The sequence below is a fragment of the Plecotus auritus genome (assembly GCF_963455305.1).
Source record: "Plecotus auritus genome assembly, chromosome: 6".
NCBI classification, from domain to species: Eukaryota; Metazoa; Chordata; class Mammalia; order Chiroptera; family Vespertilionidae; genus Plecotus; species Plecotus auritus.
Genome location: NC_137773.1, coordinates 79,984,728 through 79,997,623, shown reverse-complemented (window position 1 = coordinate 79,997,623; position 12,896 = coordinate 79,984,728). Strand labels below are relative to the sequence as shown.

The 12,896-nt window shown below is 41.7% G+C and overlaps 1 protein-coding gene across 2 annotated transcripts in view; it reads right to left on the bottom strand.

Annotated features, from left to right (window-relative positions):
- Positions 1-12,896, bottom strand: part of KIF13B (kinesin family member 13B) — a 265,652-nt gene that overhangs the window by 53,701 nt on the left and 199,055 nt on the right. For both annotated transcript variants that reach the window (XM_080674636.1, XM_080674635.1), the window contains exon 37: positions 9,194-9,327. In XM_080674636.1, the coding sequence (XP_080530762.1) occupies positions 9,194-9,327 (134 nt within the window). The remainder of the gene's footprint in view (positions 1-9,193; positions 9,328-12,896) is intronic.

The window sequence follows — 12,896 nt, the reverse complement described above, 5'->3', positions numbered from 1 at the left end:
ATCAGAGAGAGTGCCTAAGAATTCATCCCTAGAGCAACTGAAGGGAAAGCACTTGCCTTGTCTTCATGAGTCTGTATGCCCGAAGACCTGTGCAAACTTCCCTGTGTTAACTCAAGAGCAGTGAATGTAGCATACCATACCCAAACGCATTTATTATGTGTGGCACTAAATTACAGGAGGAAATGCTCAGATACTTTATTTGTTCAAGGACCTGAATAATGAAGGCAAACCAAAAGCTAGAGAACACAGCCAGATCCTTTTCCGAAGTTTAGTTAGTTAAGATGATGAACCCTTAATCCAGACACAGGAGTCAGCATTTATGTGGTCCCTTTCATCAAGGGAGCCCAAACATGAGCAGCCTCAAACAGCGCCTTCACACAAGGCAAGGACCAGTGGCTGATTTGTTTTCCCATTTTATATGCGGAAGGAACACTGCCGTGAAAGATGGAGTAACCATACAAGCATCTTTTTAATCAGCACCACAGATGTGCAGGGTGCTGCTCTCTCTCTCCAGGCTCTGCCCATCTCCCACTCCGGAAGCTGTGCTGAAACTGGAGAAAGACAACTCCCTGCGGTTGACAAGGCCATCCTGAGCAAAGTACAGGACACTGAAACAAAGATAGGCCGGAACTGTGACTGTGCGTGTGACGGTGGGCATTAAATCCGAGCATTAACTCTTTAATTCCCCAGATGAACCAAAGATGCCATTTGGAGTCCCTAAGTTTGAATTACATAAATAGCTTCATCTGAACACCAACAACTCCTAGATACAGGAGAAAAGCTATTATGCCAAATTAATTCAATCTAATTAATTAGAGAGCAGGAAGTTCTTTCAATTATTGTATGTGCTGTCTGAGAAACACACTTGAATATGAGTACAGATTTCATTAATTGCAGTTCATTATTTTCCAGATTAGTTACTAAACTTGAACCAGAAGGTCAAAGACAGCTGTCACCTCCTCCAATGCGGTGTCTTTGCATCTTTGGGACTCAGACAGAAATTAATGACAAACAAAAATATCCTATCTAATAAAAGGGTAATATGCAAATTGACCATCACTTCAACACACAAGATGGCTGCCCCCATGTGGTCAAAGATAACTGCCCCCATGTGGACACAAGATGGCCACCACAAGATGGCCAGCAGGGGAGGGCAGTTGTGGGCAATCAGGCCAGCAGGGGAGTGCAGTTAGGGGTGACCAGGCCTGCAGGAGAGGGCAGTTGGGGGGGACCAGGACAGCAGGGAGGGCAGTTGGGGGGGAACCAGGCCTACAGGGGAGGGCAGTTGGGAGGGACCAGGCCTGCAAGAGAGGGCAGCTAGGGGCAATCAGGCCTGTAGGGGAGGGTAGTTAGGGTTGACAGGCTGGCAGAGGAGGGCAGTTGGGGGTGACCAGACCTACAGGGGAGGACAGTTGGGGGGGGACCAGGTCTGCAGGGGAGGGCAGTTGCGGGGGGGGGGGGGGACCAGGCCTGCAGGGGAGGGCAGTTGGGAGGGACCAGGCTGCAGGGGAGGGCTGTTGGGGGTGACCAGGCCAGCAGGGGAGGGCGGTTAGGGGCAATCGGGCTGGCAGGAGAGCAGTTAGGCGTCGATCAGGCTGACAGGGAAGTGGTTAGGGGGTGATCAGGCTGGCAGGCAGAAGCAGTTAGGGGCAATCAGGCAGGCAGGCAGACGAGCAGTTGGGAGCCAGCAGTCCTGGATTGTGAGAGGGATGTCTGACTGCCCGTTTAGGTCCAATCCCGGAGGTCTGATCGGGTTTAGGCCTGATCCCAGCAGTCCTGGATTGTGAGAGGGATGTCTGACTGCCCGTTTAGGTCCGATCCCGGAGGTCTGATCGGGTTTAGGCCTGATCCCAGCAGTCCTGGATTGTGAGAGGGATGTCTGACTGCCCTCTCTTGCAGGCCTGGTCCCTCCCAACTGCCCTCCCCTGCAGGCCTGGTCCCTCCCAACTGCCCTCCCCTGCAGGCCTGGTCCCCCCCCAACTGCCCTCCTCTGCCAGCCCGGTCACCCCTAACTGCCCTTCCTTGAAGGCTGAGGGACACACACCCTCCCCTGTGCACGAATTTTGTGCACTGGGCCTCTAGTATCTCCATAAAAATGAGAAACATGAGTATTTTTCTATAAAAATGGTCAAACCAAAATATTTTGTAAAATATTTGAATATTTGTTTCTAAATATTCTAATAAACTGTTAACTTCTCCCTTACAAGAAAAGATCACGAGTCTTTGCAAACACTGGAATACAATGCTCCCAAAACTATAGCACCTTGATCTGAGAACCTGCTGCTTCCAAGGAACAAGTTAATAAGCATCAATCTTTTCATTAGAGTTTCGCTGGGGTTGTATCTTTGCATGAAGGAGGGAACTGAACATTCTTGTTTGAAAATGTCAAGGACACTGATTAAAAGCATTTTTTTGATAATAATCATTCCCTCATTATACAACCTCTGCATCTATTCCACCTACTTGAACAATGAAAATGAGGAATGAGTGTAACAAGACCTATTCCATTCCTTGGTTCTTACCTGGACTATTTTTATATGCTCAAAATCTTATTTTTTTAAAAACAGAAGTGAGAGAAATCCCATAGTTTTTAAAGAGCGTATCCTGCTATCTATAAACCATTTGACTTATCCACAGCTGCTACCATTCCCTTCATTAATTTCATTTCTGTCGTTCTGTGCCTTTCATGCCACGGCCGCAGGAGCCAGCCTCCATGATTCCTCCCGCCTTCAGTGTCCATCTGCCTCGCATGCTTTTACAGGCAGCTCTCTCAGTCATTGTTTGGTCAAGCTATAAATAACTCCTTTAATCTTTCCTCATAAATCATTTCGGATGTTATTCTCTGAAATCCTTCCAACTGGTCAACGTATTTCTAGTGTCACATAGCCAGAAGCCAGGGCAACAATCTGAGTGTGGTCTAATCATGCCCAAGAAGACCAGGCAGTGTTTGGGTGGATTAGTGACTTTCTTCATTACTATGAATGCTCCAGAGAAGGCGTTTTAAGTCTCCAAACTAAACGTGAACAGAAACAGGAGAAGAAAGAAGTTTTAATTCCTTTCCTTGTAGTTAGGGGGAAATGGCTTTAAAAATGATGAAAAGAAAAAGTTGGGAGTCAGGAAGGAATAAGAATATGCCATCATACATGGTCAATTTGGTTACCATGTACTGTCTGTTGATCCACAAACTAATTTTGGGTTCTTTTTGGGTGTTGTTTCACATGGTAAATCTTAAGCAACACTACAATTATTTACTATCTTATGCAATATTCATGTCAATATTCATCCTTTCCTATATAGTAAAACTGATCCAGACTCTGATTTCTATTTTTAGGTATATGCATTGATTCTATTTTTCTGGGTTCTATCTTTGATGTCATTCTAAAACCTACAATTTTTTAGTCTGTTATTGATTATTTATATAGGCTGCCAAAGTTAGTGAACTAACAAGGCACTAGCAGCAAATAAAAAAAGAGAATCAAAAGAGAGAGCAAGATTCACAGTGTCTGTGTAGTCCTTACAGTACTGGGAAGTCATACCTCACAGACTATGGCAGGGCCAGTTACTGAACAGGGTGATCTAGAACATCCATCAGCATGAATTTTTGTTTTAGACTAACTATATTGGTGATATAGAGAAAACCCATGGTCATGGTGTCCCTTTATTTTCATAATGTATTTAACAAAGTTATACACAATCTCTCTGGCAGAGGAAGAAATGTGGATTGGAAGTGGAAGGTACTGAATATATAGAGCTGAATGTGTTGCTATGTCTTCTGTGACTTGAGGAATGGCCTCTAGTTGCATATGACAGGGTTCTCCCTTCTGCCTATAATGTTCAGTGTTTTGATTATGACTCAAACACAGACAGATTATACCCTTTAAAAATTTGTAGATGATAGCTAGAACATTTAAATAAGCACTCAAAAATACCTTGATAGCCTAGAAATGTTACAACACAATCAAGATGCAAAATTTTAGAAATGAATCTAAAGTTCCTTATTTAAGTATTTTTACACATCAGTTAAACAGCATCGTAATAAAAGAGAACTCGTTGACAAGAGTGTACACAAATAAACAGAAAAAAAAGGTAATGCTAATTGACCAGAAGCATGATGGGCTAATAATACTTGCCTTTAAAAAAGGAGAGAAAGTGTAATAATATGCTACTTTGGTAAAAGTACATTATTTAGAAGAGGGAGCTAACAGTTGCACTATTTTCAAGCACAGGGATTATTGTATGACTTCTGGGCTCCCAACTTTAAGCAAGAGCTTGGCAAGACAACCAAAGAATGATGAAGCATTTATTATGAGATATAGTTGATTAACCTACAGCTGTTAAGTCTGGAGTAAACCTAGAACCCCCACCTCCCCTCCCTTTTACCCCTGAGTAACAGCAGAGAAAACTCGAGGGCAAAGTTTGGTTGGAAATAAGCCAACCTTGTCCCTAGAAGACTTGGAGGTTCCAGAGGGAGGGGAAGGCTAGATTATCAAAAACAGGACCTCAACTTTCAGGTTTCAACTCTGATTTCCAAGTGAACGGGATGCCATTATAGTAAAAAATTGGGGAACACTAAAGTAGCCAATGCCGCATGTTCTTAATATTTTGAGATTCCATTGTCACGAAAGGCTGCATTTCCAAGGGTAAAACACCACTCAGGTGTAACAACCTAAAGCATATTTAAAGTGGCCCAAGTAGTGGGACCTCTATATTGATACTGTCATTTAAAAGAATTTACTTCCCTTAGAGCTCTAGCAGAGACAGTCATGATCTGAGATGAACACACACATTTTTGATCAACTAAATCCAAAATGATATGCAAAGTTTTTCCCTCCTTTAGGAATGGTTCTTTAGTAAAACTTACATCAATCCAGGAAAAAAGGTTCATCAATATGTCTTGATATCTCAAATCTCCACTCAGATGTGATTCTCTCACCTCTAAACTGCAACTGTAAACATAGTCCTTTATGCTACTTTATGACCCTTGTACATATAAGTTATCTAATATTATAATCTGCATATATGTCATTTTGTTATCAATATTCCCTTGCCCTCAAGGATTATATTCTAGAGATAGTCAATAAACACAGAGAGCTAACAATAACTCCCAAGGGAAAAATTAAGGACAGTGATCCAGTGCACTGTGTATGTGGAGGCTGTTGTTTGAGTTTGGTTGGTCAAGGGCACTCTACACTCACACATACTTCCTCACAGTAGCCCAGCCGTGGGCAAACTACGGCCCGCGGGCCGGATCCGGCTGTTCTATCCGGTTCTCTTGCTCTCCCCTCCGCTCCTTTACTTTGAATTTATATTAGTTCACACAAACACTCCATCCATGCTTTTGTTCCGGCCCTCCCGTGCAGTTTAAGAACCCATTGTGGCCCTCGAGTCAAAAAGTTTGCCCACCCCTGCAGTAGCCTTTCGTGGCCCCACTAGATGTGAACTACTCTACATGAGACCTAGAAGCCATAAAAAAGACTTGGGAAAGAGCAGTCCAAGTGAAAGTGAAAAAAACTCTTAAGACCAAAAAGAACTTCATGTGTTACTGAGATTTAAAACAAACAAGCAAACAAAAGAATGGCCAATATGGTTTAGTATTGCGAACAAAGAGGAGAATAAAGGGAACACAAGTAAAGATCAGGGGACCACATCACACAGGAAGGAATTTAGACTTTATTCCGTCTCAGTGAGAAGCAGTGGAAGGTTTCCAGCCATGAATTAATGGAAGGGTGTGGAAGATCACTCCGGCTATTTTGTAAATGAGAGACTGTCCTGAGGCAAAAACAGACCAGCTGCTGCAACAGCCAAGAGACAGGAGTGGCATGATGAGTGATGGGAAATGGAGAAGGTCAGAGGTCACTGGGTTGGGAGTGGTACCTACACCGTTTCACTGGTGCACTATTTGTAAGAGGTAAGCAAAGTGGATGTTTGTGCTACACCCTAAGATGGTTATGTGTTTCAGTAAGTATCTTGTGTGCTGGGAGTAAGAAGACTGTGAGCTGAAACAAACAGTACTGTTTTGGACTTATAAACCGTGAATGCCTCCCTGATATGTAAGTGGATAAGTTGAATGGGCAATGAGATCCACAAAGTCAGAGCTCAGGGCCGCCTGGGCTAGAGATGGAAATGTGAGCAGTGTCATTGTATGAACAGGTTAAGCCATGGAGCTGAATGGCATTACCAAGCAGAGAATTAGAGAGCCCAGCCTAGTGCTCTGGAGCACCTGAGTATCAGTGGCTTATGGAATAAGCAGGCCCAGGAAGGCAATCAAGAGGGACTGAGCAGTCCACAGAAGGAAACCTGGCAGACACTGCAGAGCTGAATAAAGCTTAGAGACGAAGTGTCTCCAGCATGTTGTAGCTGGAAGGTCATCAGACAGGGACAGAGATGGTGCAGGGAAGGTGCAACTCCCTGATGACCTGGAGTAAAGAGCCTTCAGTTCACGAACCAGTTGGAACATTTTAGCCCTACTATTGGGCATCTTTGCTAAGTGCAGCTTTTTTTATTTTGTTAATCCTCACCCGAGAATACTTTTCCATTGGTTTTTAGAGAGAATGGAAGGGAGGGGGAGAGACAGAGAAAGAGAAACATCAATGTGAGAGACACACATCGATTGGTTGCCTCCCGCGATGCCCTGACCAGGCTGGGGATTGAGCCTGCAACCAAGGTACGTGCCCTTAACCAGAATCCAACCTGGGACTCTTCAGTACGAGGGCTGACACTCTATCCACTGAGCCAAAGCAGGGGTGGGCAAACTTTTTGACTCGAGGGCCACAATGGGTTCTTAAACTGGACCGGAGGGCCGGAACAAAAGCATGGATGGAGTGTTTGTGTGAACTAATATAAATTCAAAGTAAAGGAGTGGAGGGGAGAGCAAGAGAACCCTCCGCTCTTTCGGCTCCGCAGGCCAGATAGAAGAGCCGAACGGGCCGGATCCGGCCCGCGGGCCGTAGTTTGCCCATGGCTGAGCTAGGGTAAGTCCAGCTTTATCTTTCCATTATTTATGAAATATTGAACACCTGGGACCACTTTCCCCAGCACCTTTGCTCATATATGCTCAAAAAAAGTAAGATGAATGAGCAAATACTGCTCTAAGATATCTTCAAAATATTGTGAGATTAACTCTCTTAAATTGGACATTATAAATTACAGTTATCCTCCAATCACTAGATTTGTTTCTGACACATTATTGTTCTTGCAGAAGAAACAATCACTTACTATGAAACAGTAAAAATAATTTTTGATTGTAGCACATGATTTGACTTCTACATCAAAAACTTAGAGAAGCTTTAAAAAATAATAACTGGCCCTAGTTGGTTTGGCTCAATAAATAGAGTGTCGGCCTGTGGACTGAAGGTTTCCGGGTTCAATTCCAGTCAAGGGCACATGCCCGGGTTGCAGGCTCGATCCCCAGGAGGGGGCATGCAAGAGGCAGCTGATCAATGATTTTCTCTCATTATTGATGTTTCTATATCTCTCTCCTTCTCCCTTCCTGTCTAAAATCAATAAAAATATATTTTAAAAATAATTATAACTATAATGGGCTGATTCAATGATTTCTAATGCCATTCCGATTTCCTTTAATGTCTATAACTCTGTCTTCACCAAACAGCAGTTGAAAAATGGTGGCTATCAAGCTTTAATGAGACTAAGAATCACCTTGGCTGCTTATAGAGGCCGCACCAGGTGAGGCAAGGCTTGAGACCAGGCTGTATATATTTTTTAGTTACCTTTTTAAAAAGTTACCCTGGAAATTCTGACACAGTCCATGAATCATACTTTGCAAAATAATGATGTGGGAGATCAGAACAGAATACTGAATGCAATAACAAACCCTTGGGAAAATAATTCCTGCCCATCCTAACCCACCAAGTATTAGACTTGCTATTTCTTTTAGCTCTCATGGTCACAGATTCATTTTGATAATTGTCAAACACCAATTATATGCCTAGTTAAATTTAGTTAAACACTTCCAAAATCTCAGTGTTTAATTTTTTTATCCAATATGTGTACATGTATGCTTATGTATATGTTTATATAATGCTAGGCTAAAAATATTACATATCTGCACAGCAGCCTTACAAAACTAACACCATCGCCCTTGCATATGCATTCATGAACTTAGAAGATTCTTTTAAGTAGTTAAGGTCTCAGACAGGAACTCACCTGCATTTCTGTAACTTGAATGTTTAAGTGAATGTGAAGAAGCTGATGTCAAAAGACCTATTTTAACAACCGAACTTGCACTGTATGTGTTTTTGAATGAATATAAATAAATCCTCATTTATCAATTTCTGCTGAATGCACACCTATATAAGTCCAGAAATTGCACTGCCAACAGGCTTCCCATTCACCATCTCGTATGAACAATTTCCTGATTATTTGGAAGCCCTTTCACATTTTCTCTAAAACTTATTCTAAGGCTGAGTTGAGTTTCAGAGAAAAAGGGGAAATAAGACAAATGATCACTTTTAATATTTTAAGTGAAAGAACAGGTAAACCACAGTAGAGGGGGGAAAAGGTGGAGAAGAAAGAACAGTGTGATACAAAATTGTTTGAAATGAGAAATGAAATCAAGAATTAAAAATAGAATTACATTTTCTGTTTGGCAATACACAAGAAACACTAAGTGCACTTCATAAATTTTACTATTGTTACTCTAAGTGATATTACCATAAATCACATTAGGAGTATACTTGGCATTTTTTAAAAGCAAAAAGGATTGAGTGTGTCAATAAGTTTAAACAGCTCTGTTATCTCTGAAGAGAGGGGAAGAGAAATTATCACAAGCTTTTACCAGATCTAAAAGCCCAGTTTTTACCCCTCCCAACCCACCCCCATTGATGCCATCACTCTCCCTCCAGTTTCAGTGCAACATAGAGTATTGTTTTGCCAGCAATCTCAGAAAAAAATGTTCACTGCTGCTTTCTATTTTATTAATCCTCACCCAAGGATTAGAGAGACTGGAAGGGAGGAAGAGAGAGAGAAGAGGAGGAGGAGAGAGAGAGAAACACTGATGTGAGATACACATCAATTGGTTGCCTTCCGCATGCTCCCCAACCAGGGATGGAATCTGCAATCCAGGTACCTGCCCTTGACCAGAAATGGAATTCATGACCTTTTGGTGCGCAGGCTGATGCTCTAACCACTGAGAACACCGGCCAGGGCTTCACTGTTGCTTTCTTGATGCTCTTACCTGATGTGCAAGGGGAGACGGCTGTTTGCCCCTTCTGTCGTCGCGCACAGGGAAGAGGGACTTCAGCAGCTTGGGCATCTGTGGCACAAAGGATTTGACTGGGGTCAGGTAGGAGGCCGCTAGGCTACTACGTCCTGTCAAAATATTGAAAGGAAAAGAAAAACAATTACAAAGACATCTCTTTACTGCAAATTTGACAAGGATCATTTAAAAGCAAATATAACAATATAATTTAAAAAGGTATCCTTTAAAAATTAATATTAAAAAACCAGTATTATAGTTACCCCCCAAAACAGTGGGGTTTCCTTTTCCAATTAAATAGCAGCAATTGGGGTACTTCTAAAATGTTCTAATCTCCAGTGTTCCTGTTAGTACGCACAGGGTCACCCAACCACAGTCCTGTCACTAACTGGTTTTTCACTTTTAAATCACATAGCTGATAACACACACATGTAACACTCCATGTAGACTTTAAACACTTTGAAGTCAGGAACTATGTCTTATTCAACTTTAATTCTTCATGCTATTTACTGCATGAAAATGATGAAATGACCTTTCAAGGGGAGAGTGTGTTCTAATTGTTCTTACAAGAGGGGAACAGAGGCCCTGAACCAACCATATTCTTATGTGCTCTTAATTACCAAAGGCTGGGATCAAATGTGCAGATAATGCCTACGATATAAGATTTCTTTCCCCTTAGTGAATAAAACTAAATTTTTAGGAAAATCTAATTCAACTCATAAATGACAAAACACTGTATCCTCATTACACTGTTTTTAAAGCAAGACAACTTGAGAAACTTGTAAGGGATACTGCCTAAAGAGAAGTACACAATCACCGGTATCTACTCCACACTGACCCTGAAATTACTCCAGTACACTAGCAGTACAGTTGTACGTGGACTTATACACTTTAAGGTTTCTACATTTTACATCAAGTAGTGTTAATATTAACTCTAAGTAACCTATGAAAAGCTAAGGAAGTTTTGTCAGCATGAGAGCAATCACTAAAAAATAAAGCAAAGAGATAGCTATAATCTCTTTAAAATTGAATTCAAAAAGCTCAAACAATTTTACAAGAAGGCAAAAATAGGGAAGAGAGAATCAAACAGAAAGAAAAGGGATAAACAGAATATAAGTTTAAGATAAATAAAGAGCCAGAAGATATAATCATCTAAATGCTAAGGGGAAGAAATTAGGGACAATCTAGAGTTCTATATGCAGTTAAACTAACATTCTAGAGTGAGGATGACCCCTAATTAAATAAATATCTAGCCAATTGTCAACCAAAGGCTGCATCTATCACAAAAAGAGAGACAGACACGAGGTGTCTCCTGAGGGAAGTACACAAAACTACCCATTCATTTATCCTCCCTCCCTCCCTCCCTTCCCTCAAATTAGCCAGAATCTGATCAATGCTATACAACTAACTACCAATTTACAGAGAATCATGTCCCTCATGGGGATGTAACCAGCAAAAATAAGTATGTACAGTCTACTGTACAAAAACCTAGTTTCTTCAACAAATACAATGCAATGGAGAAAAAAAGATAGAGAAGAGCACATGGATTAAACAGACTTATACATATCAACTAATCACAATGGATGAACCCCACTTGGATTTTCATTTCAAAACACATAAAAGGTATTTTTTATCCAATTGGGGAAATGGAAATACTAACAAGATATTTGATAATATTTAATAATTATTATTATTACTAGTGGCCCAGTGCACGTATTCATACACATTCAAAGGAAATTAATTAGAAGAGAGAGCTTTATATGTATCGCACATGTGCAAGTCAACATTTATTTTTCAATTGCCAGTGCACATCATATGTATCGGCCAATCGGTCAGTCGGTCAGACAGACAAACGGTATGTCACTTAGCTTTTTATATATATAGATTATTTCCTCACTAGAAGATAGGAAGAGAGAAACATCCATGCAAGAGAAAAACATCTATTGGCTGCCTACTGCAAGGCCCTCAATCAGGTATTGAACCTGCAACCTGGGTATGTGACCAGAGAATCAACCCACAACATTTTGGTGTGTGGGACGATGCTCCAGCCAACTGAGCCACCTGGCCAGGGCTAATTTTTTTAGGAGTAAAATGTTACTGTGGTTATTGTTTTAGAGATACATGTACAAATAATTACAGATAAAATAATATCTGGGATTTGCTTCAAAATAGTCATTAGAGGGTAAGAAGTAGTGAGTATACAGATAAATAAGACTAGTGAGGAACTGATCACTTTGAAATCAGGAGGGGTACCTGAGAGGGCATATCATGATACTCTTTCTACTTTGTATGCTTGGTATTTTTCATAGTAAAAGGATTCTTCAAAGTGAGAGCAAAATAAAAACTTCAACGTATAAAAGAAATAAAGACTTTTCACTAAAAATGATTGTTAAAAGCACTAATGATGGATGTAATTCACTAAAAAAGAAACTAAACTCAGAAGAATACAGTGTGGTACAAGACAATACAGTGTGGCAATAATGATCAAAGCAAAGTGGTAAATACGTAAATCAAGTAGCTGATTACATATACAGACTAGAGGCTTGGTGCATAAAATTCGTGTACGGGAGGGGGTCTCCTCAGCCCAGCCTGTAACCTCTCCAATCCGGGACCATTTTGGGGGGGGGGGGGGGTCCGACTGCTAAACCGGCAGTCAGACATCCCTCTCACAATCCAGGACCGCTGGTTCCTAACCGCTCACCTGCCTACCTGATCGCCTGTAACTGCCCCCCCTGCCAGCCTGGTTGCCCCTAACTGCCCCCTCCACCAGCCTGGTTGCCTCTTACTGCCCCCCTGCCGGCCTGGTCGCCCCTCACTGACCCCCCCCCCCCCGCCAGCCTAGTCACCCCATGCAGCCCACTGTTTGGATGTTTGATTGCCCCTCATTGCCCCCCCCTTCCGGCCTGGTCACCCCACGCAGCTTGCTGTTCGGTCATTTGGTCACTCCTCACTGCCCCCCCTGCTGGCCTGGTTGCCCCATGCAGCCTGCTATTTGGTCATTTGGTAGTGTCTCACTGCCCCCCTGCTGGCCTGGTTGCCCCACGCAGCCTGCTGTTCGGTCATTGCGTGAGGGCATCCCAACCAATTTGCATATTACCCTTTTATTAGTATAGATAGGTAGAGAGATATATGTTTTACAGAATTTTAAAGCAAGGTGGTACTCTATATCCCAGTATTTCACTCCTAGGTATTTACTTGAGACAAATGTTCACAAAAAAGACTTATACAAGAACAAGCTTTATTCGTAGTAGCCAAAAACTGGAAAGAAACCAAATGCCCATAAATAGAGCTGATTAAAAATGGTAATAAATTCAACTGTGATAATGAAATATTTCTCAATATTTCTCAGCAGTAAAAAAGAATAAATTAGTGATGCATACAGCAGTATGGATGACTTGAATAGAAATGGTGAGCAAAAAAAAAAAAAAAAACAAACACAAAAGGAATATATATTGTGATTCCTTTTTTTTTTTTTTTAAAGAATAGTTTATTGATTTTTAGAGAGAGAGGAAGGGATAAGAGAGAAACATCAATGAGAGAGAAACACTGATTGGCTGCCTCTTGCATGTCCCCCACTGGCAATCAAGTCCATAACCTAGACATGTGCCCTGACCAAAATAGAATCAGCAACCTTTTGGTGCACCAGACGAGTCACACCAGCCAGGGCTTGTATGATTCCTTT